Raw genomic sequence first — 26,786 nt, forward strand, 5'->3', positions numbered from 1 at the left:
TTTAGGCAGAAAAGCAGCTTTTTGGAGAGCAAAATAGTGATGCTTTCTACCTGCAACTCCCTTCTATTCCCTTGACCCATGAAATTACTGTCTAAGGCCTGGGCCTTGTAGGCCATGCTAAAACTGCAATTGTTTTTGGTTTTCTTTGGGCTTAAGCCTCTCCCATTTTTTTTTTTCCTGGTTTGGTTTGGGGATGACTTACTAATGGCGGGGTAGGTGGGAAATCTTTCCTGCCAAAACCTAATTGCTCATTTGTTTTGTTTTAAAATAATCAGGCCAAAGTCTACATATTTTACTTTTTGGAAATTTGAACACTTTCGCTATACATGTTAATTCATCAAACACTTCTGTGGTAGAAGTGCATTAAAAGGTACTCTTCTGCATATGTCACTTTGCTGAGATCCATATTAGAGTCTCTAATGGAATGTATACAAAATATATCTCAATTATAGTTTGATAAATAGCCTGTTTCTAATCAGAATATTTTTGTTTTAATTTTTACAGATATAAATGGTACAAGGAGTTGAAGCTACAAGCTTCTTAGTTTCTCAAGAAGGAATTTTATTACCTAAACAGTGAGGGTATTTAACATAGGATAGTCTAATTTGTGTGTCATTTGGAAAAAATGCTAACCAATGGATTTAGAAGTGTCTGACTAATAAAACTTCTGTGTCACACTATTTCAGCCACCCCTACACATTGCAAGTTCCTGCAAGTGAAAAATGCTGATGGTCTTTTGCTTTGTTAGCTATTTTAATTATTTAATCTTGTAAGGCAACACAAAACAATGAAAAAAAAAGTTTGGATTGATAACATTTTGTAACTATGATTCTGTCATACATCACTTTTTTTTAATCTACCTTTTTAAAACGTCCAGCCCTGGTATTTAACTGATGCTTTTTATCAAAAATATATTAAGAACTAATAAAGTGAAACAGCTAGTATAAAAATACCAAGGAGTCTAGCTTCACAGGCAGCTTATGACTCGGTAGTGGTAATTTCAGGAATATAATATAACAAATGGGAAAAGGGAGAAGTTGATAGCAATGGCTATACGTTAGCAGGTATGAAATGTAGACAATTGGTACGAAAACCTAAAGTCTATGGGTTGATGACAATACGGATTTTTTTTTTAAAAGAACTCTTAGCCATCAGCAATGATGTAAGCCAATTACTAGACAGGGATGGTAATATCAATAATGATTCCTAAAAGGCAAAAGTGCTTAATAAATACTTCCATTGTGTATTTGGGAAGAAAATGAAGTACTTTAATATCTTCTTTAGTTTCTGTCAAAATAGAAACAGCAACTGCTAAAGCTAAATATTTTCAAGTCTGCTGGACTAGAGAAATGAAAAGATCTCTGAGCCATTGATGTTAATATTTAATACATCTTGGAATACTAGGGAAGTCCCAGAGGACAGGATAAAAGCGAATGTTGCTCTAAGAGTTACAAAGGGTAAATGGGATGACTCAGATAAATTGGCTAGCTTGATTTGATCCTGGTTAAAAGGCTGATATAGGATGGCAACGTTATTTTCTTCATGCAGGAAGCACTTTTAAGTTCTATGGTTAGACTAGATGATAATGGTCCCTTCTGGCCTTAAAATCTATGAATATAGTTGTAACCTAAAATTATTTATCTACCCAAGACCTTGTCAGAAACAGCCTCCTGGCACAGGGCTTTCATTACTCTACAGGTGTATCTCTGGGTATGTCTACACAGGAATAAAAAGTCCATGACTGACCTGAGTCAGCTGACTCAGGCTCTTGGGGTGAAAAATCTGTGTAGATGTTTGGGCTCAGGCTGGAGCCCAAGCTCTGGAACCCTGAGAGGGTGCAGCGTCCCAGAGCTCAGGCTCAAGACTGAATGTCTTCATAGATATTTTTCGCCCCACCAGCCCAAGTCAGCTGACCCAGGCCAGCCATGGCCATGCCGTGGGTCTTTTATCCCTTTGTAGACGTACCCAATGGTGCCACTCTTCAAGCCCCTAAAGCTACAAAATGTGATTGTCTTATCAACAGGGGGGTAGCTTTAACTAAAGGTCAGAACTGAAAACCTTGGGTATATTTTAAGGTAACCAATTTAATAATAGGTGGAGGAGGTCAACATAGGTCACTTTTTTTCCTTTTCCTTCTTTCCTCTGTTTGCTAATATAACTCTGAAGCCATTGTACAGTGTCCTGGAGCCTTGGGGGTAGGGATGGCTTCCATTAAGAAATCCACTACTTATTTATTTTATTGACTTTAATCTCATTCCAGGCTAAAATTTCACTGTCTTCCATGGCAGCGCTCTGCTAATTTGGACCTTTGATGCGTTATGATTGGAGAGGGGATCTTAAAGATTCAGAATATGTTAAGAAAAGTCAGTAATGTACTTTCAGCCTTGGTAATAGCCTTGAAAATGCAAACCGATCTTCATAAGGAAAAGAGCTAGAAGCTAGTTACATTTTTTTTTTTTTAAATTAGAACTGACACTGATATTTGTAGATTTTCCCCTTCCTCCTCCACCAGTCATAGTGGGTCACAGGCTTCATGGGACCCCAAAGGCCAGATGTGAGAATCAACTTTCCTTTTCTCCTCATATGTTATGTCTCTTTCTAGTCTAAAATCAGTTTAATGTGTGAGGTTGTCAGACTTTCCTGACGGGATTGCTTGAACTCAGAATGGCTAGAGAAAGTAGATGTTTAGATTCATTGCACTTGTGCAAGTAGAGGAGTGATCCAGTGTAAGTTCTTTGTTATGGTTGTGAATTCTCTCTCCAGACTTCAAGTAGAAACCAAGTTATTAGGAAAAAGAAAAGGAGTACTTGTGGCACCTTAGAGACTAACCAATTTATTTGAGCATGAGCTTTCGTGAGCTACAGCTCACTTCATCGTAGCTCACGAAAGCTCATGCTCAAATAAATTGGTTAGTCTCTAAGGTGCCACAAGTACTCCTTTTCTTTTTGCGAATACAGACTAACACGGCTGTTACTCTGAAACAAGTTATTAGGGAGCCTAATTTCAGCCCAGAGGATGGACTTTGTTGCTCTGACAAGCTTTCATAAAGAAAGAAACTTCCTCAGACATACAGAGCTGGAGACAACTAGGCTTTAAATTTTCTCCACCATCAAAAATAGGCGAGGGGAGGAAAATCTTAGACATTGGGAGAACTTTCATTTTCTTTTGGGATGATGCATTATACTTATTGGTGCTGCCTAAAATGGAAGCCTGGGGTGGAGAGGAGGAATGAGCTTGTTCATAACCTTGGGGCACACTGGGTGTATTTTATGGTCTGCCAGTGGGAGGGAAATTGTTCAATTCCCACCCATGAAGGTATTGTCTAAGGTTCATTACTTCCCAGAGATGACTAGGAAGATATTGTGCATATAGATAGTGTTCTGGAATCTTTGAGAACAATAGCTCCATGTATCATCTTCTCATAAAAATGTATATACTTCTGTCTTGCTTCGCTAGTTTATTGCACTGTTTGTCGTATTAACCAACAGTTCTGAAGCTCGGCAAATGAAAGAATAACAGACAAACTTTTCTGTGGTATGCTAAACCTGTAATTTTAATGTGTGTTTTGAGTTGTGAGCATGTGCAGGATTGTTAGCCCCTACTTGATCTGGCAGAGCTTATTTCACATTCTGTCCTCAATAGTTTCAGATAAGAGTAATGAAAAACATAAATATGTAGCAGGCCCCCAGCTATGCCAGTGATATTGCATCTTTCCTGGAAACTGCCCATCTAAAGAAAATATGACTTGTAACGTCTGAGAATTGAAAACAGACTCACAAGACAAAGAATAGCTGAAGTGGGGGGGAGGAAACCTAAATTGTGCATATATTTTGTTTCTAGAAGTAGCCAGAAATTTTCAATAATTTTATTGCTAGTTGTAGGAAAGGCATGTGAGGATTGCAAATATTATTTCTTATAATACTAAGAATTAATACTTAACTTTCCTATAGCATTTTCATCCATAGATCTCAAAGCACTTTACAAAGAAGGTTGGTATCATTATCCCCATTTTCTTCAGGAATTTGTGAGGACTGCCTCATTCTCAGCTGTCTGGCCTAAGGGAAATTGATGAGTAGGTGCTGGTTTTTTGTTCTCCATGCTTCCCTACTGTGATGTTCTATAGCTACACATTATTTTCTAAGGAGGATCTAATTAGCTAGAAATGACAGGTTTCAGAGTAACAGCCGTGTTAGTCTGTATTCGCAAAAAGAAAAGGAGTACTTGTGGCACCTTAGAGACTAACCAATTTATTTGAGCATGAGCTGTAGCTCACGAAAGCTTATGCTCAAATAAATTGGTTAGTCTCTAAGGTGCCACAAGTACTCCTTTTCTTTTAGCTAGAAATGGCTGCCTTGAGCTATTGACTTCCTTAAGGCTTGGCTCTCTCTCCAATGCGCTCGTAGCATCAGGTAGCCTGGAACTTTTATCTGATTAAGTATCAGGTATTCCTCATATTAAAAACTCTTCTCCAGGACTACAGCAAACAGGACACTTTTAGTATCTCAGACTCGCCAAGTTTGATGCACAGTATCAGACTTTCAACCTCTAAAGCAAGGACAATTCTCTTCTTTTTACACTGAGAATTCTCATCCCAAGAAGTGCACAGTGGTTTTTAGTAAGACTGGAAAGCACAGGACTCAGTCTGGTATAAATGCATGCATACACACACACATGCTGTTTTAAAAACACTGGTTCAGCAAATTTTCATAGCAACTATATTAAGATAAAATTATAGTGTAAAATCAAATCAGTTGACTACATGGGCCCACTGCCTTATGCAATTGGAGACCTACTTTAAAGGCCAAGGCACTCTCTGACTCTTGGTCCAATAAAGCATAGTCATGTAGTGAGAATGATACACCTGGATTCTGTTGAGGGAAATGTCTGGGTGCTGCATGAGCTCTTAACCCTGACAGAAAGTTGCATTGGTCTAATGCCTTTTAATCAAGAATTTCAATGAACATCATTTAATAAAAAAGCTTCCCCCCACGATGAGGCAAGTAAATGGACTCATTTCACAGACTGGGGGGGAATGAACAGAGTGAGTGGTTTGTACCCAAGGTCACACAAGAAGTCTGTGACAGAGCCAGGGCCATCCCTAAGTCTTCTGCCCCCAGTTCTTTACCTTAAAGAAAAAAAATAGACTGGAAGAGGTCTGTTACGGTAGGGTCACTAATATCCTACCTTTAGCCTGTTTAAAAACAAAACAAAAAAAGGTATAAACATTTTAATTCCTGAATTTGTAAATAAATGGCTGCAACTCTTCCATCAACACTTATTTCTCTTGACTGGTACTAACTAGAACAAGTGGCTAAGGTTTTTGTCTAGTGGGTAGTTTTAAATGTGTTTACTGCTGCTCTCAATGCCCATAATCCTGTGTAATTAATCAAGGCCATGACATTTTTTTCTTGATCCTTCTGTATTAGGCTATAACAAACTACTGCCTAGATTCAGGATGGATTGCAATTGGTCTAAACCCTCCCGTTTCAATGCCTTACAATTGTTCATACTCACAAGGTAGAGAGGAACAAAGAGCTTCTAACAGAGTCATTGTAACAGAAGCAGTAATTAACATAACTAAACACAATAGATCTATAAAGAATATGAGCCCTGTGTACTACATTGCAAACTCTTGCAGTAAAGTTTGCGTGCAAGGAAAACTATGGAAAAGTAGTGTCTGATCATTTTAGAAGGAAGTTTTCTTGGCTGGCCTGCACTTTAGGAACAGGAGTAAGTTAACTTCTGGAAGCATTACAGTAGGACTTGTGCAACATGGGATTCTTCACCACCTTTCCAAAAGGCTTTGGAGGAAGCCAAAGTTCTTTCCACTCAAAATTCTTCCACCTCTCACTGAAGTTGTGTATACCCTTTTATCTAGAGCTTATCCACTACTTCAGCCCCATGATTAGATAGACTTTGTGGTTAAAGAAGCCAGTAGTAACCTAGGCACTGTGATAATACAAATAGCAGCAACTTATGTTCCTTGTATCTCGGGTAGTGCAAAGATGTCTTTATTTGCATGTGGTTGAACCCCAGTCTTCAATAAGTTCACATCCTAGTAAACATGGTAGACTCTACCCCGATATAATGCAGTCCTCGGGAGACAAAAAATCTCACCACATTATATCGAACTTGCTTTGCGCCCCCCACCCCGTTCCGCATTCCCTGACCGCCCCCTCCAGAGACCCCCATCCCTAATCACTCCCAGGACACCCCCCCAACCCAACCCCCCTGCTCCCTGTCCCCTGACTGCTCCGACCCCTATCCACACCCCCCGCCCCCTGACAGGCACTCACCGGCAGCGGCAGGAAGCAGAGCGACGCAGCCCCAGCCCGCTCCACTCTGCCTCCCACCCGCGGCGCTCCACTTCCCGCCGCCAGTGAGTGCAGGGAGGTTGGGGAAAAGATGCCCCCCCGAACTCACCTGCGGCGGGAAGCAGAGCGCCGCGCCTGGGAGCTGGCAGAGTGGAGCGGGCTGGGACCGGGCTGCTCCGCTTCCACTGCTGCCGGTGGGTGCGGGGGCATCCCTTCCCCCAAGCCTCCTCCCCCGAGTGACACGGCTGGGGCTGGGGTGAGGGAAGTGGAGCGGGCTGCTCCCAGCCCCCCAGCTAATCTCCCGGGCCACCAAAAGTGCCCCCCCCAGCTTCTGCCTCCCAGACCCGGGGTGGGCGGAGAGAGTCCCTGACCGTTCCCAAGACCCTCTGCCCCTTATCCAACCCCTCGGCCCTGGCCCGGCCCCCTTAACACGCTGCTCAGAGCAGCATTTGGGAGCTTTACCGTGTTGTATGCGAACCTGCGTTATGTCATCACATTATATTGGGGTAGAGGTGTACATTCTATCTTGTTTTATTAGAATGAATATTTACCCAACCCTTCCATGTTCTTTTAAATCTGCCGAGATTCTGAGGAGCTGCTTACAGCAGGTCTACACTTAAAACGCCACAGCAGTGCCACTGTCGTGCTTCAATGCAGACGCAACTACATCTGTGGGAGAGCTTCCCTCGTCTGCGTAATCAATCAACCGCTGTGAGACGCAGTATGTCTATTCCGGGGGTTAGGTCGGTATAACTGTGTCGCTCAGGGGTGTGGCCTTTTTCACACCTCTGAGCGAAGCAGTTTTACTGATGTAAGTTTTTATAGTGTAGACCTGGCCTTATTTGTCTACCAAGAATGGATGGATTAGCAAAGAAGAGATTTGCCACTTTCTAGGTGTGTAGGTCTGAGAAAAATATCAACAATGAATAATTGTCACACTGGAATTTTCAGAAAAACGAGACCTCTTATTGGACTGTATAAGATATTTAAAGGAGTAAAGCAAGCGTGGCTTAGATTTAGAAACAAGTGCAATTGCTAGATTTCCCCTTTCAGTTTTGTAGTGATGTAAGTACTTCAGTGTGGAGACAAGGAACTGAAATTGTGGTCCTGGCATGGGAATTTAGTTGGTGAAGGAAATATATTTGGCTGTTCTCTAGTGACTCCCATTCTCTCTCCCTTTCATCCTCCAGGTAAATGTCATAAGTACTGTTGTCTCCCTTTAGGAATGGTCATTTCCAGCTCCGCTTCCAGATGGAGGGTCACAGTAACAGGACTCGAGAGGCATTTGAGGGAGGAGATTGGGGTGCCAGCATCTATTCGGATTTGAGACGTATGGTATGGAAGCTCTCCTGCGTCTCTTCTGTTAACATGACAGACAGGGGAAAACAACAGGTCATTAAATATGCAAAAGCTCTAACAGTGTCACACAAATAAAAGAATGAGCCAGTTACTTGGTTTCCAAGAGTATATTATAATGGTGGAAACTATAGAAGGCTCTTACATAGGAGCTAGTTAGATCTCAGTGATATAAACTGGCATTGTTGCTTTTTGAGAGATCCGATGAGTACAATGAGTTTCCTTACAGAATGGTCATGAGTAAAGCCTTCTAGAACAATGGAAATGTAGATTATGGGGAAGTTTCTCTTACAGCAGTCTAATGGGCACAAGAATGATTTGTGGCATGCTTTCTCAGACATGTACAGGGTATGTATGTAAATGCTCTGCACAATGAGTGAATGAAAATGTTTGTCTTAATTTGAAATGTGGGGCTATAGCATGGTGTGTTGCTTTAGAAAATTAGCAAGTGGGAAGGAGACCAGTTGTTTCTTTTGTGTGACCAAGTCTACATGTTTTATTTATTATATCTCCTAGAAATGCACTGTCTCTCTATTCCTCGTTTTTGTTTCTGAACCATGGACTACATCTGCAAAGTAATATTTTTTTTCTTTAAATTTGACACATCCAATCAGTAGTAGTGGATGCTGCACTTATTTTTATGGGAGTGGTTAGTGCATGGCTTTGAATGAAAATGAGCAAAGTCCTTTCAATCAGTAATTTTGAAACTTTTTTTGATCTTCTAATCTATAAAATGTGAAAACGGTGTACTCCCCCCGCTTTCCCCCCCACACACTTTCTTTTGTGCTGTACCTTACACCTGGATCATCTTTGCTTTCTTCCTTCAACTTCATTAATTCACATTTCACTCCATAAAACTCTCTGGCTCTGTTCTTGATCTAGTGCCTGGTCAGACCATTTAAAATGAAATAATAAAAATGAACATAAATAATTGTAAATAACTGCAGAGACAACAGGTGATCGCTCCTGAGCATGTATCTCCTTTCTATTGTGCAGTCTCCCTTTCCCTCGCTAACCAGCATGCACATTGTCATCTTTTGTGAAGATTTCTGCCTAGCCTAGGTTATGAACTTCTTAATGGAAGGGCGGTGACACAGGAACATAGAAATTATCATACTGGATCAGCCCAGTGGCCCATCTATTTCATGATCCTGTCTCTAGCAGTGGCCAATAACAGATGCTTCAGAAGAATCCCTGTACTGGACAGTTATGGAATAACCTGTCCTTAGGAAAAGTTTCTTCCTAACCCTCCTTAGGTGGAGGCTGACTATATAATATTATATATTGTAATATACAATATTATAAATATTGTGGCAGCATCTAGAGGCCCCAATTAGTATCAGTGTCGCATTGTGCTAGGCACTGTACACACATGTAAGAGAAGATTGTCCCTGCCACTAACCGCGTACAGTCTAAGTCAGTGGTGTGCAAACTTTTCCAGTTGTGCACAGCCAAGGCTTCCTCCACAGCAGAGCTGCGGGAGGAGCTGGGGCTAGAGGCAGGGAGGGAATGAAGGCAGAGCTGGACTGGGGGCAGAGCAGAGCTGGGATGGAGTGGGATTGGGGGTGAAGCTGGGCCTGGAAACAGGCCTGGGGGCTGAGCAGGGTTGGGGGCAGAGCAGGGCTGGAAGTGTGGTGCTCCCTCCCCACCCTCTGTAGGGTCTGTCCTGGGCACCCCTTCTCCCCCCCACACCCCCAAAAGTTACTCCATGCTCCTCTGGTAGGGCACCACCCCATAGTGTAGGATAGTTACTGTTGATTTGGAAAGGGTTAACTGCACTTTGAATCAAACATTGTCAATGTTAATTCACACCTAGTTTCTTTATTGCCAGTATGAGTTATCCTGACCCTCTGACTTCATCCAGGTGCTACTACAAAAGTTCTCCTGTTGATTGGGTAGAACATAGCACCATCAAAAGTCATCTGGTAACCAAAAGCTGACCTAGAGGAAGAGTAGTGTCAGCTTGTCTCTCTCTTGTAGGCTGGGGTAAGAGTGTGGCAGATCTGCAAGGACAATGGCCAGGGCCATAAAAATGTGAAAAATTGATACAGATGTTCAGTCGTTGTTGTCATCTTCCACACTAAGCTAATCAGTCAGATGCAGCGTTCCTTTGCCATTTGGTCTGTTCCTGTGCAGACGCTAGGACTGAGTCCAACATTGGAACAGACTTGATAGATGTTCAGTGAAATGTTCAAAGATGTTCAGACTCTTCAATGACAAAGTCTTAATTCATAAGTTAGTTGCCTTTTAGTTAAGCACTTGAAATATGTGCTACTTTCTCTGACCAGGATCATCTAATGTACGGTGACATTTAATTGTCTTTAGGCCCTGAGGAATGGGATTGAGTGCAAAACTTCAGTATTGCTTAGTTAATGAAATTCTAGTCTTTGACCTAGAGACAGAGAACATAATGTTTTTAATTTTTCATTTCAAAGGTTGGCTTTATTTGTGATCCAGCTAGGAGCCTTAACATGGTCTCCAGTTAGGATGTGGTTGTTATAACAGGGGACAAGATGCTTGCTGGAATTATTATTTATGCAGGGTATTGCTGCAACACTCATTTAACCATAAATTCCTTTATTAAACCCAAAGGCCAAATGATATTTATGCAATTGCTGTAAACATGCATAAAAAGCCTAAATCAATTTACTACATCCAAACAGTAACAAAACACTTATCTGCATTTGATCAAGATCTTTACAAATGGGTGAAACCCAGGGGTGCTTAGACCCATATTGGCTTGCTCCAGTGTGGTCAGTCAGGTATTGGCAATGAATGCGTTAAGAGTTTACTTTTTATATACCTTTCAACAAACAAGTGATGTCATTGCCAAGTACTGACCTCCGCTAAAAACCTGTTTGAGCCTGTTGACCCCTTTTTTCCAGACTTAATCCCAGATAAGATTTGCAACCTCCTTTCCTCCCTATCTCTTCTCCTCCTCCTCCTCCTCCTCCTCACTGAGCAACAATTTTTCCTTTGCACCTGGGTTCAGAGGCCCTAATTTTTGAGATAACACTGCTATGTGGGATGGGCAGGACCATATTGGCTCATTTTAAGATGATTTTTTGTTTTATTTAAAATAATCTGCAGTTACCCCTGTTGATCAGAGGCCTTCTTTTTAGAAACCTCCCCATGTTTCGTTATTCATTCTTTGAACCAGACCTTCCCCCTGCTTCATTCCTTCTGACCTTGTAACTGATTATTTTCAAGGCCTTCCTTCTGCTTGCTAAACAGGACCTTTACAACACACACACACACACTTTCCTTAACCAAAGTTAAGATAATCCTAATTCTTTAATTTCATATTTATCCTACAGTGCTAATGAATGCCATTTAAGGATTCCCTGCCCCTCTTTCCTTGTAGGGAATATTTCATACCTGCCAACAAAGCAAACGTTAACACTTCTGCACCTAGACCATGAAGTACACCCTTGAAATTTTGAGATACAGGATGTTGATTTTGCCTCTGAAATATGTGAGTAAGACCTAGTGTTATACCAATAAAATAACAACCAGCAGGATCTTATTAAAGAGGAAAAGGCAAAATACCACATTTATTGTGAATACAGAAAGAATCATAGTAAGCAGTTATAGCTATAACATTCCATTCAATCTCATTTATTCACACCATACACACACACACACACACACACACAGATTCTACAAGGTTGTTGTTATAGTTACCAGCCTTAGAGTTGCTCATGCCAAGCCACTGGCCAGGTGGCCTGGACATGAGGACGGAACAGGGCCTTGTCAGATGCTCATCTGATGCTCCTGGAAGTTGGTTTGCAGAATCAGACCCCAAAGTTCTCACTTTCTAGAGTCCATTTTTATAGGAATTTCTTCCTATGCCAGTCTGTGGGAATTGCTTCATCATGCTGTTGCTGAATCAATCAGCAGATGGCACATTCCTGATGGCTCCGTGCTGCCAGATGTTATCTTGTTCTTTGGTTCTCCCATTCTTGAGGCTGTTGGGTGGATTCCAGTCTGCCCTCCGGGGGTCCTCGGGTTATTTCCACTTGACACCTTCTTCAGCCGCCTCCCTGATCGTTCAGTTATTATCCACACCAAACATCCATCCACATACATCCTCTATCTCTATTTTAATCACAATTGTTAATACAACAAAAGGGCGGGGAGTCTCTGGGTGCTGTTTCTGTTAGAGTACTGCTTTGAGTCTCTCTCTGGGCGAATTGCTTTGAGAACAGACTCTGTCTTAGAATGTACTAACGCAATTAGCAGCTTGCAAGTTTCACACAGAGGGAGAGAAACAGTACCAAAAACCAAGAGACCTCTTAATTAGTAATACCCTGGAATTTAAACTATGGGGAATCAAATTCATTTGTGATTTTAATACAGAACTTCTTTAATATGATCCAACACTAGCCTGTGCAAGATAGCTCTACAAAAGCTCAGATACAATGTCATTTGTTCATTGTATTTGGACTGTATGGTAGACAACTTCGAGACCTTAATATTTAACTCCCTATCTAGGGGAGAAACCTATGTTCTTGCATAAGGACGTGAGGCCTGATTGTCCTTTTTCATTTACATCAGGGTAACTCCTTACTTAGATCAGTGTTGAAGGAAGGAAAACCAGGCCCATAGCATTTCTAGAATTGATTTTGCAATGTACAAAATCTAAACATACTAACAAATGTTATCGCTCTCCTGGTGTAGACATAGCCAATCTGTGTGTATTCAGTTTCATTTACTGAGAGAGAAGGAGGAATGCTTGGTTTTTAAATGAACAGTAACTGGATTACTGTGCTTGATTTACTTTCCTATGCACGTTGTGTGGCATCCAACTAATGACAATTCTCGTGTGCTCGTTCGTGCAAGTGCTGCTAGCTTCTTAGATGTGCCTGGGAAGTACGGGGAAAGCGGTATGACCTCTCCCATGTGGGGAATGTAGCTAGCTGTGACACCCACCTGAAACGCTTCTGTATCCAGTGTTCTGGGCTACCTGTAGAAAAGAATTTCAAAAATTAGGTATTTGGCAGGGAGGAGAAATGAGGCTGATAGTAGACAGATTGGCCGTAACAGTTGAGAGACTATTAAAACCACGTGTGGAGTCCCCAGGCAAACAGGAAGACGGACCAATTTGTGGAATGAGGCATAGGCAGTAAGTTACAGCACTTACTGGACGCTGTTTATGCAATTCCAGTACACGGCCCTTCAGGGTAACTGAAGTGCAAGACCTGACTTAGGCTCTCTAAAAATCAGCTTGTTAAACACCACGAAGAATAAATGCAACTTTATTTCTAGTGTTTGGAAACAAGAAAGAAATTCAGAGATGGATGGGAATTTGGGTGCCTACGAACATGGTATCATTTACAGCATATTAAAAATCCAAAGTGGGATAGAGAATGCAGTTCTTGGGTCAGATGAGTGTTTTAAACACAAACTGAAAACTGAGCTAGAATTAAGGGGAGATTCTCAAAACGTACAGAAGGCAGACAGGTGCCCAGCTCTCATGGAAAGTCACCAGGAGTTGGGCACTCAACTCCCTCCCATTCATGCCTTTGACCCCCCCCCCCAAAAAAAACAAAAACACCCAAGCTAAAACCTAATTCTACAAAGATAAAAGTTCAGTGTGAAATACCAGAATCTCTCAGTCTAGGTATTTGGCAGAATACAACTATTTTTCCCTGCTCCTGAATCGTTCAGGTTACTATTATGTAAGCGGGGGGAATGGTCCCACTATTGGGGGGAACTTTCCTGGCTTCTGCACTACCCCGGTGAAGTGGGCTAGCAAAAGGATCTGAGTCCTCACTCCCACTTCCTTTACCCAGTGGCCTCCCTGCCCTTGAGGACTCCCCTTCCACTCTCCTGTCTGGCAGAGTCCTTGTAAGTCCAACAAGGCTGGGCCCAGGATTCCTGGGGGCACTCGACCCCCAACCCTGTTGTGGTCACCTAGGACAGGGGCTAGGGTGTCCCCACTCCAGGATACCCTCTCTGCACTGGGCACTTCTGACCCACTGATTATTACATGCAATTTGAAGCAAATGCAAGTTATTTAATCCACAATTAATTTTAAAAAGAAAAAGGGGAAATGGGAAAGGTTAAAGGAAACACATCAACCCGCTCTGTGGCAGGGAACATTACAAACAGTGTCTCTGGAATGTCAGGGCAGTTCAGTCTGTTCCGTGCAAGTCCCAGGCCTTCTTCTCAGGCCCTGGCTGTGCTGCAGGGATGCTGCGGGTTGGACACTTGCTCTGGTGGTGGCCACAGGCTCTAGGTGGCAGGGCCCTTCTTCCCAGTGTTGTCCCCGCCCTGTCGGGGTTACCAATCCCTCTTCGAGTCTGGCCTGCAGAGCCTGCTGGCTGAGGCATCTCCCTGGCTGAGGCATCTCAGCTGCTCTGCCTCCAGCTCCCTGGGCTGCTTTTCTGGCCCCTCTGGCTCTGGTTGCTGCAGCTCTGCTCCCAGGACAGGGTCTGCTCTCTCTGGGCTGCTTTTCTGGTTTCTCTGGATCTGGCACAGTTCTGCTTCCCAGCTCAGCATGGGCCCCTGCTTTCTCCTTAGCTCGGCCCCACTCTGTCTGACCCAGGCAATTCCAGCTCACACGGAGGACGGGACCTCCCTGGCCTCCTGACTCCCTGATTAGCCTGCCCACCCTGTCATTCAGGCTGACCTGGAGCATTAGCCTCTCTCCATTGTTCCTGGGGACTGGCAGTCTCAGGGTCCTGATTCCCCATCGACCCTTCCCCTTTGAGTACTGGGAGCTAGCAACTAAAACACCCCCACTGAATGTTAGTAAGGGGGCAACAGTCCCTTACATATTATTGACAGAACTCAGTTTACTAAGATGGATCCAAATCAAAGGTACCGAATTGTCTCCTGCTGCAGTCTATTTTTTTTTTATTATTAGCTTTTGTAAACTGCTGAAAGCAATGATAACCTGTTAACATGATGAAATGTCCTATATCTTAACTGTCTTCTTCCAGAAGTCACAGATGGAACTAGAGCAGAGGTTCTTACAACAAAATTTGGGTGGCCTCAGAATGCAGCCATCAACTCTTGCTGGTGGGCACTCTGACCCTGAGAAGTGGGGCCCCCACCAGCCCGAGCCGCCCCGCCCCAGGAAAGCTGGGTTAGGAGCTCACTGGCTGCCTGCAGAGTTCCAGGTGCCCTGTGCCCCAGCCAAGCTGCAGCTGCCTCTGCTGTGCCACACACACACTGGCCCCATGTGTCTCCAGAGGCGCTGTCCAGAGCCACCTAGGAGACTGTGTGGTGCAGGGTGCAGATCCTTGCTGGCTCCACCAGTGCAAACACCAAGGCAGTGTATCCAAGAGCAACACCTGAGTGATTCAGGGCGGGGTCGCAGTTTTGCCTCCCCTCTCCCTAATCTCCGCCATCCTTTGAAGTCTGTCATGGCCGCAGTAAACTCTGCTGCTGGCTGCATGCGGTCACAGTGGCCGCATTTGAGAAATGCTGAGCCGGAATGATGCAGGAGGCCTGTTGCTTGTGCTTTTCATCAATTTTATGGTCCAGCCTCCTGGCCACTGAATGATTTGGCAGGAGTTGTCTCATTACTTAATCTCTCCACCCTCAGCAGTTGGTATTGTAAACCCTCCCTTAGGAGCACCCTCCCTTCTCAGGCTCTAAATCGCTGACCAATTTAGTAGTAGCAACAGCAGCCTGTCTGTTAATTCTCCAGATTAGGGCCAGCTTTAAAGCACAAAATGTCATTCTGACAAAGTTCTGGACGTACATGGCCTTTAGTTATCAGCAGAACTGCTTGGGCTGTAATTCTAGTCTAATTTAAGACCCTCTCCTCCTTCACATTGAAGTACACAGATACACTGTGCGTTCTTTGCTATGCATACTGTGCCCTTTCAACAGCTGCAAGCTGCTAACAGCAAAACTTGTTTGGTGTATGTCAGCTACAGAAATCTGTCAAAGTGAACCTTTTTCCTCATCTTTAAGGAAAGCCTAGAGAGATGAACCAGAGATTCTTTTCCCACATTCACAACAATAAAGCTTCTTTTCAGAGCAACCCTTATCTTGCAAATGAAGGAAGTGAAATCTGCTCAAACTCCTTCCAGTTTTGCTGATCTTAGTGGGTGGTGGCAAGTAGTAGTGAGGGAGTTGGTAATCGGAAATCTGAATTCAGTGGGACTCCCCACTCTTTCCTTTGCTGCAGCGACAAGCATATGACTTGCTTTCTTCAGTTAGAGCGGAGGTGGGAAGATCTACTGAAACTACAAATGCTGATTCATGTAACGTCTTCTAATGTAATCTTTTCAGCTATTGCTCATCTCTCAACATTTATATTTAAACAAGCTTCCTGCAGCAATGCTTGTCATTTTGGGATGATAAAAATAAAAGCTCAGCCATTTTTTGACATATTTTGTGATATCTTCCCAACACAGTACAATAAGATGTTGTTAAGCAGAAACTGAACTTGTCTTTTCAAAGACACTTAAGTTTCTTAAAGGAGAGCTTAGAGAGCCGAGTGGCTTTAACACTGGTGTTTTGAGTTCTGTTTACTTATGTTACTATTCAAAGTAATTTTCTCTTTACCTTTACTCTTCCGTATCTTTGTTTTGCTGCAAATGAAGTTTCATTTTTCCTTTTCACAATTAAGGATTTTTTGAATTGAATATACATTATATTTTAATGTTAATATCATATTGTTTAAAATAACAATCTCAAGAAATGCAAAGCTAAGGTTCCAACGGCACTGTTAAATTGTCTGCATTGCATGTGTATAATATCTATTCCTGACAAAGTCAGTGCTCGAGTTATGCATAAACTTAAGTGTTTGCTGGAGAGGAACCTTATTTCCCCCCCCCCCACCTTAAATCAAGCAAAGGCAATAACCTTCCCTGGAAACTATGTATGCAACAGGTTTCAAACTTCATGTTTGTCTGAAAAACTTGTGTCTGTGTTTAAACATTTCCCCCCCCTTTCCTTCTACACACACTTCCATATATATATATATATATATATATATATATAATGCCAGAGAGATTTAACAAAACAAAAATTGCATGCACGCGCTCTGTCTCTCTCTCTCTTTGGTTTTGGGTTTTTTGTTTTTAATTACATAAATATCTCTTCAGCTAAAGACCAAGCATAGAAAACAATCACTGAACATGAATGTTTCAGAACATTGTCTCTAATAAAAAAAAAAGTTCTTCCTAGAATGGACACAATCAGCACCGGCTTAGAAATTTACTTTCAATGTTGATGTTTCCTCAACTTTACACCCTAGTCTTGTCATGTGTGGAATTATTTTTATGCTTTTAGCTCTTTGCTTCTACTAAATAGGTCTTTTTGCCAAAGCACATTTTAATGAATTTAGTCAGATGGATTAGTACAAATAAAGGAAAATCTTTAAATTGGTCAGGATTAAAGTTTCGGAAAAGTCTAAAACCATAGGTGTAACTATCTTTGTGGCAACCATATTGATTATCTAGAAAGCCATCTTGCTTATTTCCCCACACACACACTTGGAAAAATAGAAGGGAGGGAGGAAGAAAAAGAAAATGGTGGGACTTCCATTTTTTTGGCGGTGTTCAGGAGCAAGTTTAAAACAGGAATTGAACAAATTATGGAGGAAGGTTGCATTTGCTCTTCTGTATAATCTAAAAATAAACCCCAGATAACTGAGTTATAATAGAACCATAATTTTAAAACAGCCATGGAAATGCTAAGCAGCGAGAAAAATAGTAAACGGTGAATGAATTATAAAGTGTCCATGACAACTCTGTTGCTAGTCTTCTCAGTATTTTCATTCAGTGGTGACTGGAGCTAGAATTGAAGTGATAGAGCACTCCCTAGCAGTAATAAGACAGATTGTTAAATTATAGTACTGACACGCCCAACTCAGTTGAGGTGCACTGTAAATTCTGTTTTAAACACAGTGCTGGTAACTCATTTTAGAGCAACTTCAATCTTAACTTCTAGAAATTCCAGGAAATGAGGAATGCATCTGCAGCTTCTTCAATTACTTAAAGAAAAGGCAGTTATCCAGTAGGCTGCAATAACCTATACAGATCTTGATTCTGCAAAGCGAGCCACCAGTGCAGACCGTAGGCCCTCATGGAAACCCATAAAAGTTTCCATAGGAATAAGGATTTGTACCACTGGCTCCTCTTCCTGGAGTGGCACCATGGTTTGCATTTGAGTGCTATACTGTAGTTGGAAGGATTGACTCTTTGGGAATAAGGCAAGTCCATTAAGGCTCACGGACATCTTTCATATTCTGGTCTGTCTGCAATAGTGCTAAATTCATTATTAACTCAAATCCTTCCTTGTTGGCCAATTTCCTATTTACAATTTACAGACATCATAGATATTAAATTGACCTAGGTAAAAAAAATTTAGCTTCTCAAAATCATGGAATTTACTACCTTCAATATAAAAAGGAGTATCAGACTTAAATTTAAATTCTAATAATGCCCATCTTTTCAAATAGTGCATCCCCTTAGTGGGACTCCAAGGCATCCTGGAAAGGGCAGTGGAAGCGAAGGGTCCTTTTTTTTTCTTTTAAGTGAATCTCTTTAAATTACACTAACATTTTCCCAAATTCAGGAAAGGCAGGTCCTTCACTAACAGACAAAATTCTGAGTAAAATTTTCAAAGGCAGCTAATTCCCATTTTCAAAAGTAACTTTAGGCTCCCAAGTCACTTACATACTTTTGAACAGTTTATTTTTTAAAAACAGTACAGTATCACTTAATATAACCTTTGCTTAAACTAGAAACTTTATAACCAAGACTTCACAGACTTGTACATTACTGTAACTGTATCAGTGGGTAATCTTGTCACAAACCATGAAGAAAAGAGTGAAAGATCTGTTGGATCAATAAAATGGAATTGCCATCCATCTCCTTGCCTATTTTAGAAAAGTGAATTTCAATCCTACGTGAGGTCGCAACAGCTGTTTAGAAGATTTTTTGAGACCGTGAAACCATTTTCCCTTTGTTTTACATCCTGCTTGTCATTAGGCAATTTGGTGTGCAGGAACGTGTTTATAATCTAGCTGGAACAGGTTCTGTGTTCTACTGCATAAAAACAGCCATTGTGACCTTTCCCTTCCCTTTAATGTCCAACTCTATGTTTAAGATCATATTTGCTCCATCAGGCAATATTTGTAAATTGAACATGTATATATGCAGTTCTATATCTTGTGGCTGTTTTGTTTTGCACATTTTCCAGTGTTCTTACAAAATAAAGATGAGATGGTGACCAGGGCACTTAGTTCCTTTATCTAATAAATTACTATATTCATAGCACATTAATTTAATAGTACAGAATCTAGTAATCCTACAATCCAGCAAGAGGGTTCTTCATGGTTACAATGACAAAGAATCAGTCAAAATCTATGTAATGGGTATAATTATGTTATTTCAGTTTATGAAACAGAATTTGAGAGATGTAAGCACACTAAAATAAAACTGATGAGTGGGAAAATTGATAGTGTGTGCGTGTGGTGGCTGGAAGGAAGGACCATAATTAGATAGGAGGAGGGGAAAATGTTTTCCTGTCGCCATTTGTTGTTGCCTGAGTGCTGTTGAATGGAGAATCCTATATTTATTCTGAAGTATGCTTCTGGGCAACTTCCCTCCATGCATAACTATACCAAAAACATGAGACCTCAATCCCACAAAAGCCTAAGCATATGCTTAACGTTAAGCATATGAGAAGTCCCTTGGAGTACAGTTGCATTGAGTTTAATGGGACTACTCTCATGCTTAAATTTAAGCATGTGCTTTGTGTGATTGGGGCCTTTGCAAAGAGTGTTTGTTTTTTGTTTGCACGCTGGCTCATTTCTCCGGGGCAAATGTTTTTGTAAACACAGTATTGTTGCAATTTTCCCATGGCCCACTAATTTATGGGGGAGGGGGGAGAGAATTTTCAGATACAAGTTCAAGAGCTCTTTCAGACCATTTTTTGTCATGTTTATCTCGTTATTGTATATGAACTAGAGTTCTTAGAGGGTTGTGTTTTGTTTTTTTTTAAACTTTCCTGGCATTAAGGGAATAGCTGTGGAACTTTTCACATACCAGTGCAGTTGATTGAAGTGGTGAGATCCTCCAGTAACTCCCTCACTCTGTGAGCAGAGCAAAGAGAGAAGTGAAGCCATGGCATATTGAGTTGTGGAGGATTAAATTATCTTCTGTAGATCAAAGGAAGACCTGTGTCTAGTTACCATGCTCATTGGTGGTGAGCTTTAAAACCCTAGGTGGTGATAGAACTTCTCAAAGAATGGAAAAATTAAAAATCTGCAAAAAGTGCAGTTTTTTTCCTAATTTATTTTAATTGAACCTCCATTTTCAAAAATTTCCTGTGATGTCCACTAGACAGGTATGTAGCAGAGTTCCAGTAGGAATTGGAAGAAAATACATTTTGCTTGACAGTATTTAATTCCTAGGATAGATAGCCCAGTCCTCTCAAACCTTTGTGTTCCTTCACTATTTCCAAATTATTGCCTCCAGAAGACATGCTGGAAAAAGTAACCAATGCTCCTGAGTGATACCCAATATTACTGCTTGAGAGGGGTTCATTAGGCAAGTTACTGTAGGGTCCAACACCCTTTCGTAAGTATGTTCACTTCCCTAAAGTGGCTGAAGCATCTCTGCTCTTGGCTTACCTTTAATAAACCCAGAACTATCTGTGTCATAATCATACCCTGTTGCTTTTTTTCCCCCTTCTCCCTTTTCTCATTGCACGTCAGGATGTAGCCTTGGAATTTCAGAGAATTCCCCACCCCCTTTTTTTAAGGCTCTCCAATGGGTTCTGATATGAAATGATAGAATCATAGGGTTAGAAGGGACCACAAGGATCATCTAGTCTAATGCTGCCAAGATGCAGGATCTGTTGTCTAAACCATCCAAGACAAATGGCTATCCAGCTTTTGTAAGCCTCCAGTAAAGGAGCTTCCATAACCTCCCTAGGCAATCTATTCCATTGTCCATTGATAAAGAGACATTGATGCTTCCAGAGTTCTAGCAGCAGAAGTGACTTTGTCTCAGTTCAGACACTACCAGCTTAAGATGCTGATTTCTTTTGCTGGCATCTGCCATGTTACGTGGCCACGGGAAGGCATGCCACTGAACATCAAAGTTTAGGTATGTTTTCATCAGGCTGTGGTATTGAAATAACCCTGTAGAAACAGGACGAGAACTCATTTTTAGAAATCTGGGATGAGGGAGAGATTGCTGCTTTAAAACTTAGTTCTCTTCATTAGATACACTACTTCCATTATTTCCCAAGGCCTACTCCTTTTTAAACAGTAGGCGATGACACCCCACCCCACCCCCCAAAAAAAAGCAGCCAGCCACTTCTGAAATCTGGAAGCTTAGTGGTAAACATTTTACATTTGTAACCCATCTCTGGGTTCTAATAATTAAGTATCATAAGTGATTGCTTCAGAGCGTTCTTACTGTAGATGAGGTGGGTGTATGCCCTAAAGAGTTACATCGTTTTCAAATGTGCTTTCCTCACTGAAAACTACACATTGTTCTCCTGTATGCTCCCTTATCTTCTGTTTCTTGCTGCTAGTAAGGCACTGCCTCTAGCTGAGGGTAAGAAATGCACTTTCTGCTGCGGCTGTCTTTGGTACCTCTGCATTAATTGGTTGCAAGGGAGTGCTTCAGAATGATTCTGTCTGGGTTCCCTATTTATGTAACAGCCTTGAATGCTGTATGTTTGTGTATCAGCTGTCAAGTGATGGTCTGGAGGCTTCTCTTGTGTTCTGGTGGCCTTCCACGTTATAGTGCAATGTGCTGCCTACCACTAGCCAAGAGTCTTGAAAAGGATATTTTAAACTCTTAAGGCCTAAGACTGGCTGGAGGTAACTTTGGTCATATTACTTAAATGTAGCTGAAAATGAAAACACGTTATCAATTGGATCATATGGCTAGTATGAGTGAGTTGATTAGATGTATGATACAGTCATTACAACTTGCAATTTTGTCTGACAGGTTTTTTTTCTTTATTTACAGATTAGTGCAATCTATATATGCAATATATTTCACACATCTGTTGGATAGCTCCTTGGATAAAAATTAATGCCTGTATAGTACATTCACAATTATCCTTGTCACACCATACATCGAATACTCAATTTCTGGGGTGGGCAGGAAGGAGGTAATTTAAATATTTTTAGGGAGTGCACATTGACTGACTTCCGAATGTATGTAACATCTCGCTAATATGAAAGACTGAATCAACCCAAGGGTTAAGGAAACAGCAGACATGCTTGTCTAGCTCCACGAGAAGCTTGACATTAAGGAAAATATCAAAGAAAAATATGCCTCAGACTTATTCTAGTGCAATGTTCCTTAAATTCTCCTGTTTCCTTTTGGATTAGAATAGGTACTGTCTTTTCTCATGGGTGATTAACTACAAGCATTATCCATCAGCTACCAAATGGTCTTTAAATGGTTTATGCTTTTTGAAGCTAGTTTGTAAATAACCTACTTAACTTTCTTCATTAAAATAGTGGTGCCTAGGTACTATGAAAGCCTGACCCAGGACTCAAGGAAGGGTTTAGGTAAGGGGAATAAATTTATATTGCAGTAGCTCTCAGGAGCCCCAGTCATGGACCAGAACCTCCTTGCTCTAGATACTGTAAACACCTAACTAAAGTAGTCTCTGTCTCAGAGGTTACAATCTAAGTAAGCTCCAGTCAGGCTCTAGCTGAAACCTGTTTTGATGAATACAGCCTGTTTATTTTTTTAATTATGGGTTTTTTTTGTTTCCAGTGGAGTTTAATAAACTGGTACTTTAACCATCAGAACTGCTTCTACAAGCATTTTCTTCAAAAGGCAACCTAGAAACTTAACAGTATATACATAATACTACGATTTGTCTTTTCTCCTTCAAGACTGAACCTTGTAATCCCTTGGAAATACAGGTATCTTCTTCCAAAAAGACACTACCAATATTTCTCATGTTTGTATTCAATTCTTTTCTATATAGATGACTCTTACCTTTGGGGAACTATGTTAGGCTGTCAGATTAAAGCTGATGTTTTCATAGTTTTCTGTGACACTTTACAATTTAAATTTTTATATGGTGGAAAAGATGTTTAAACTAATTGACTTATTTTCCAGCACATAGACTAGGTAGATATGAAAGCACTTTAATTGGATTAACACTAACTTTCAGGGCAAAAATCTGGTTTGTTGGTTGTTTTTCATCTCCAATATAACACTTATCCAACAAAATAATTTGAGAATTTTGTTTGCCAGCTAAATGTATTATTTTAAAATAATACCACACAGAAGACTGCTGACTTAATGTGCAAAGGTTAGTGCACTAGGAGTGCTGCAATGACTTCCATTGGTTATTTTTTTATTTTCCCCTGCCTTCCCTGTTCCTCCATTCATAAAGTGGATTTCAGTGACAGAAAACTTGCATCTTACTCTGTCTCCACATTTAAATGCTCACTATAGCACTTTTTACCCTAATTAACTCTGAGCCAGCTGCAATTAGGGTAAAAAGTGCTATAGTGAGCATTTAAATGTGGAGACAGAGTAAGATGCAAGTTTTCTGTCACTGAAATCCACTTTATGAATGGAGGAACAGGGAAGGCAGGGGGAAATAAAAAAATAACCAATGGAAGTCATTGCAGCACTCCTAGTGCACTAACCTTTGCACATTAAGTCAGCAGTCTTCTGTGTGGTATTATTTTAAAATAATACATTTAGCTGGCAAACAAAATTCTCAAATTATTTTGTTGGATAAATGTTATATTGGAGATGAAAAACAACCAACCTTCCCCTCCCCCCGGACTATTATCGGATGCCTGAGCCATCCAGTCTTGTGAGGACTTTGTTTTAATTTGACTTTAAAGAATGGTAGGGCTAAGTATCTCATTTAAATATAAGGTGAATTAGGTAAGAAAAATACTGTGGTTTAGATGAAAAAGGGGTATTTTGGTAGAAACTTTATAGTAAGTCTTCCATTAAGTTTTCTTAGAGGAAAATAAGTTTTTAATTTTCAAAAAGATCCTCTGATATCTAAATTCTGGTTTATAGCAGCACAGAGGTATTGTCTGAAGATCTGGGGAAGACAGCACTGTATTAGGTTACATTTGGACCTTATTTTAAACTAGCTTTTTCAAAAAGGAAGCTTGGATTCTTTAAAAATGTGTGCCTTAGGCCTCTCCATTTAGTAGGGTTGCTCTAATTCATCTGGCCTCTGAATGTATTTCAAACAAAACAAAAAAAGCAAATTAAACAAAATAAAAAAACCCTGCTCAGTGCACACTGAGACTAATGTACTACTGGAGTGTAAGCTGGCACAACTATTTATTTAAGGCAGTGATTTATTTAAGGCAATGGAGTCACATGCACTTACATCAGCAATAAATCTTCCTCCACTGTGTAGAAACTTCCTTACTTTTCTAAGCCCTTCCTCCTATCATGGAAATTCTTAGGCTGCTTTGTCCATGAGCAGTCAAGTATGAAGTGATACACAACTTGCACAATACTTTTTTTCCCCAGGTTTTGAAAAATATGACTGTCTCCTTTGTTGGGTGAAAAACCATTGCCATGGCAACCATTGCCAACACTGCAAATCCGTCATTTGGGGTTTCCATCAAGTTTTTTACACGCACACTGCAACCACCACTGTTATTAGACAAGTTATTAATTAATCTTCCTGCCACTCAGTCACAGAAGTGATATAGTTACCAATTTCTAACTCCAGGTACAGTTAGTCATGCCCACCTGTAAGTAGCTAAGTTTGCACAATTCTTCGCTAAAAATGAAAGCAACTTCTGGAGCTGCAAATGTGCACTGTATCAAAATTCTCAAGGAACCTGGGAAGTTAATTGTGTTCTGGTTTTTCCCTTTTTGTGGGATATTTAGTTTCTCCACACCATTCACAAAGGTTCTGTTCTTTTCTAACTTTCTGAATTTCTTGTTTTTATGTAATAGCCTTGTTCAGGTATTTTTTTTATATTTCTTGTGATGGGGTTAGGACTCACCACCGCTGGCGCCTCCCACTGGTTGCTCCGGGAATTAGCTCTGTCCAGTCATTGAGCACCTTTTTCACATGGTGCCTTGCCCTTCATCCGCTCTGTTGCTTTGGGGACACTCATTGCTCCCTGCTCAGCAGGGTCCTCTTCAGGACACTGCCCTCCGCCCATGCCCACTGCTCCAGTCCCACCTCCTCCCAGGAATTTGGTGTTACTAGCACTCCACAATCTGTACCTGTTGTAGTGGCTGGCTGCAGCCTGGAAGTCTAGCCCCTTATCGCAGGGACCAGCCACAGCCTGGATCAGGCCACGCTCCTCTTCAGCCAGGTGTAGCACAAGGGGAAGAGGGGGACCCAGGCCCCGCGCTACTGAGGGTCCTTGGGTCGGGACCCATAGCAGCAGCCTCTCTGCCCTCCTTCTTTCCCCTTGCCCTGCTATTGTCCCTGGGCCACTTTCCCTTTGACCCTATGCCCCTGCCTGGCCTAGGCCGGCAGCCTCAGGTTTTCCTTGGTCAGAGCTCCCCAGCACTGCTCTGTCCAAGATGCTACCTTTCAGCCTAGGAGCCAGTCCTCCTCCCTTGACCACCAAAGAGAGACTACCCACTCCCTTCCTGAGCAGCCTTTATATATGGCTAAGTCTGGCTCTGATTGGCTGTCTCTAACTCAGCCTCTAATTGGCTCCCTAGCAGGCCTTCTCTGATTGGCTGCCCACCTGCACCGCCTCCCTGGCCTGCTGAAGCCCCATCTAGGATAGGAATGGGGCAGCCACTCCTCTACATTTATATATAAATAAATAATGCAATATAAACTTGCTCATGGTTTGGGATAATTTAATCTTTAAAGAGATGCTTGATGCTGCATTTGAATTGTGTTCTTTACAAGCAGTCAGATGGTATCATGACTTTCAAATGTCAGAGAGAAACAACAAGACAGTGGGCTCTAACTACTTGTTTTAAAATTATCCTAAAGCAGTTGTTCAGTTAATTTCTAATAACAAATAGTAGTGCAGTCCAACTACATAACCAAAGACTTTCTTATGAATTCTCATGTTTCCAAATAACGTGGACTATATCTGCTGCTCATGTGTTTTTGGTTTGTTTCTCTTAGGAATCTCCTTGGGGCTCCAAGGATGCCATTGGAATGCATATGGGTAAACAATGACTCTTGCCCATGTCTCTCCCATGTCTTCCAATACACTTGCTTAATTCCCTTCAGATGGTGTTCTAACTGAATAGACACAAAACAAACTGTCTCTGGGATCATGAGTGAAGAAAAGAGCTTGGGTATGTCCCAGAAAGTGTTGTCACCTTCAAGAAGTACCAGCAGCTGCTCCTCCAAACAGGGAAGTCGACAGGTAAAGTAAACTTCACTCACTCCTATTTGTTTGGGGGGGTGGGGGTGGGAATTCAAAGTATTAGGAGAAATGGTCCGTTCTAGTAACCTTGATGAACAAAATTATGTGTTTATGGGTCTGTTGTGCAGTTGTTTGATCTTTTTTCCTTTCTTTTTCCATTTTTCTTTTTTTTGCCAGTGGCAGCATCTTGTCTTCAGTCCAGTGAAATAAACAGATATTACTGAGTAGCAGATACCTATAACATTGGAAAGGGCAACCGGGAATTCAGTTAATGCCATGCTCTCGCTCTCTAGATGCAGTGTGCCTATAGCAGGGGTGGGCAAACTTTTTGGCCCGAGGGCCACATCTGGGTATAGAAATTGTATGGTGGGCCATGAATGCTTGTGAAATTGGGGGTTGGGATGCAAGAGAGGGTTCCTACTGGGGGTGCAGGCTCTAGGGTGGGGCCAGAAATGAGGAGTTCAGGGTGCGGGAGGGAACTCCGGCTGGGGGTGTGGGCTCTGGGGTGCAGGAGGGTGGGACTGAGGGGTTTGGAGGGTGGGAGGGGGATCAGGGCTGGGGCAAGGGATTGGGGCACAGGAGGGGGTCAGGGTGCAGGCTCCATGTGGCACTTACCTCAAGCAGCTCCCGGAAGCAGCAGCATGTCCTCCCTCCAGCTCCTACGTGGAGGCATGGCCAGGAAGCTCTGCACACTGCCCCTTCCGCAGATGCCGCCCCTGCAGCTCCCATTGGCTCCATTTGCTGGCCAATGGAAGCTGCGGGGGAGGGGGGGGTGCGGAGCCCCCTGGTTGCCCCTATGCATAGGAGCCAGACGGGGGACA

The 26,786-nt window shown here is 41.8% G+C and overlaps 1 protein-coding gene across 7 annotated transcripts in view; it reads left to right on the forward strand.

Moving 5' to 3' along the window:
- OSBPL3 (oxysterol binding protein like 3) overlaps positions 1 to 26,786 on the forward strand; it is a 136,714-nt gene that overhangs the window by 23,376 nt on the left and 86,552 nt on the right. For 3 of the 7 annotated variants that reach the window (XM_077811363.1, XM_077811362.1, XM_077811367.1), the window contains exons 2-3: positions 22,391 to 22,542; positions 25,719 to 25,965. The exons of 1 other annotated variant lie outside the window; for it this stretch is intronic. In XM_077811363.1, the coding sequence (XP_077667489.1) occupies positions 25,873 to 25,965 (93 nt within the window). In that variant the 5' untranslated portion in view covers positions 22,391 to 22,542; positions 25,719 to 25,872. The remainder of the gene's footprint in view (positions 1 to 22,390; positions 22,543 to 25,718; positions 25,966 to 26,786) is intronic. 3 more of the 7 variants (XM_077811365.1, XM_077811364.1, XM_077811366.1) reach the window with 2 other exon arrangements.

Source organism: Eretmochelys imbricata, chromosome 2 (genome assembly GCF_965152235.1).
Source record: "Eretmochelys imbricata isolate rEreImb1 chromosome 2, rEreImb1.hap1, whole genome shotgun sequence".
Lineage (NCBI taxonomy): Eukaryota > Metazoa > Chordata > Testudines > Cheloniidae > Eretmochelys > Eretmochelys imbricata.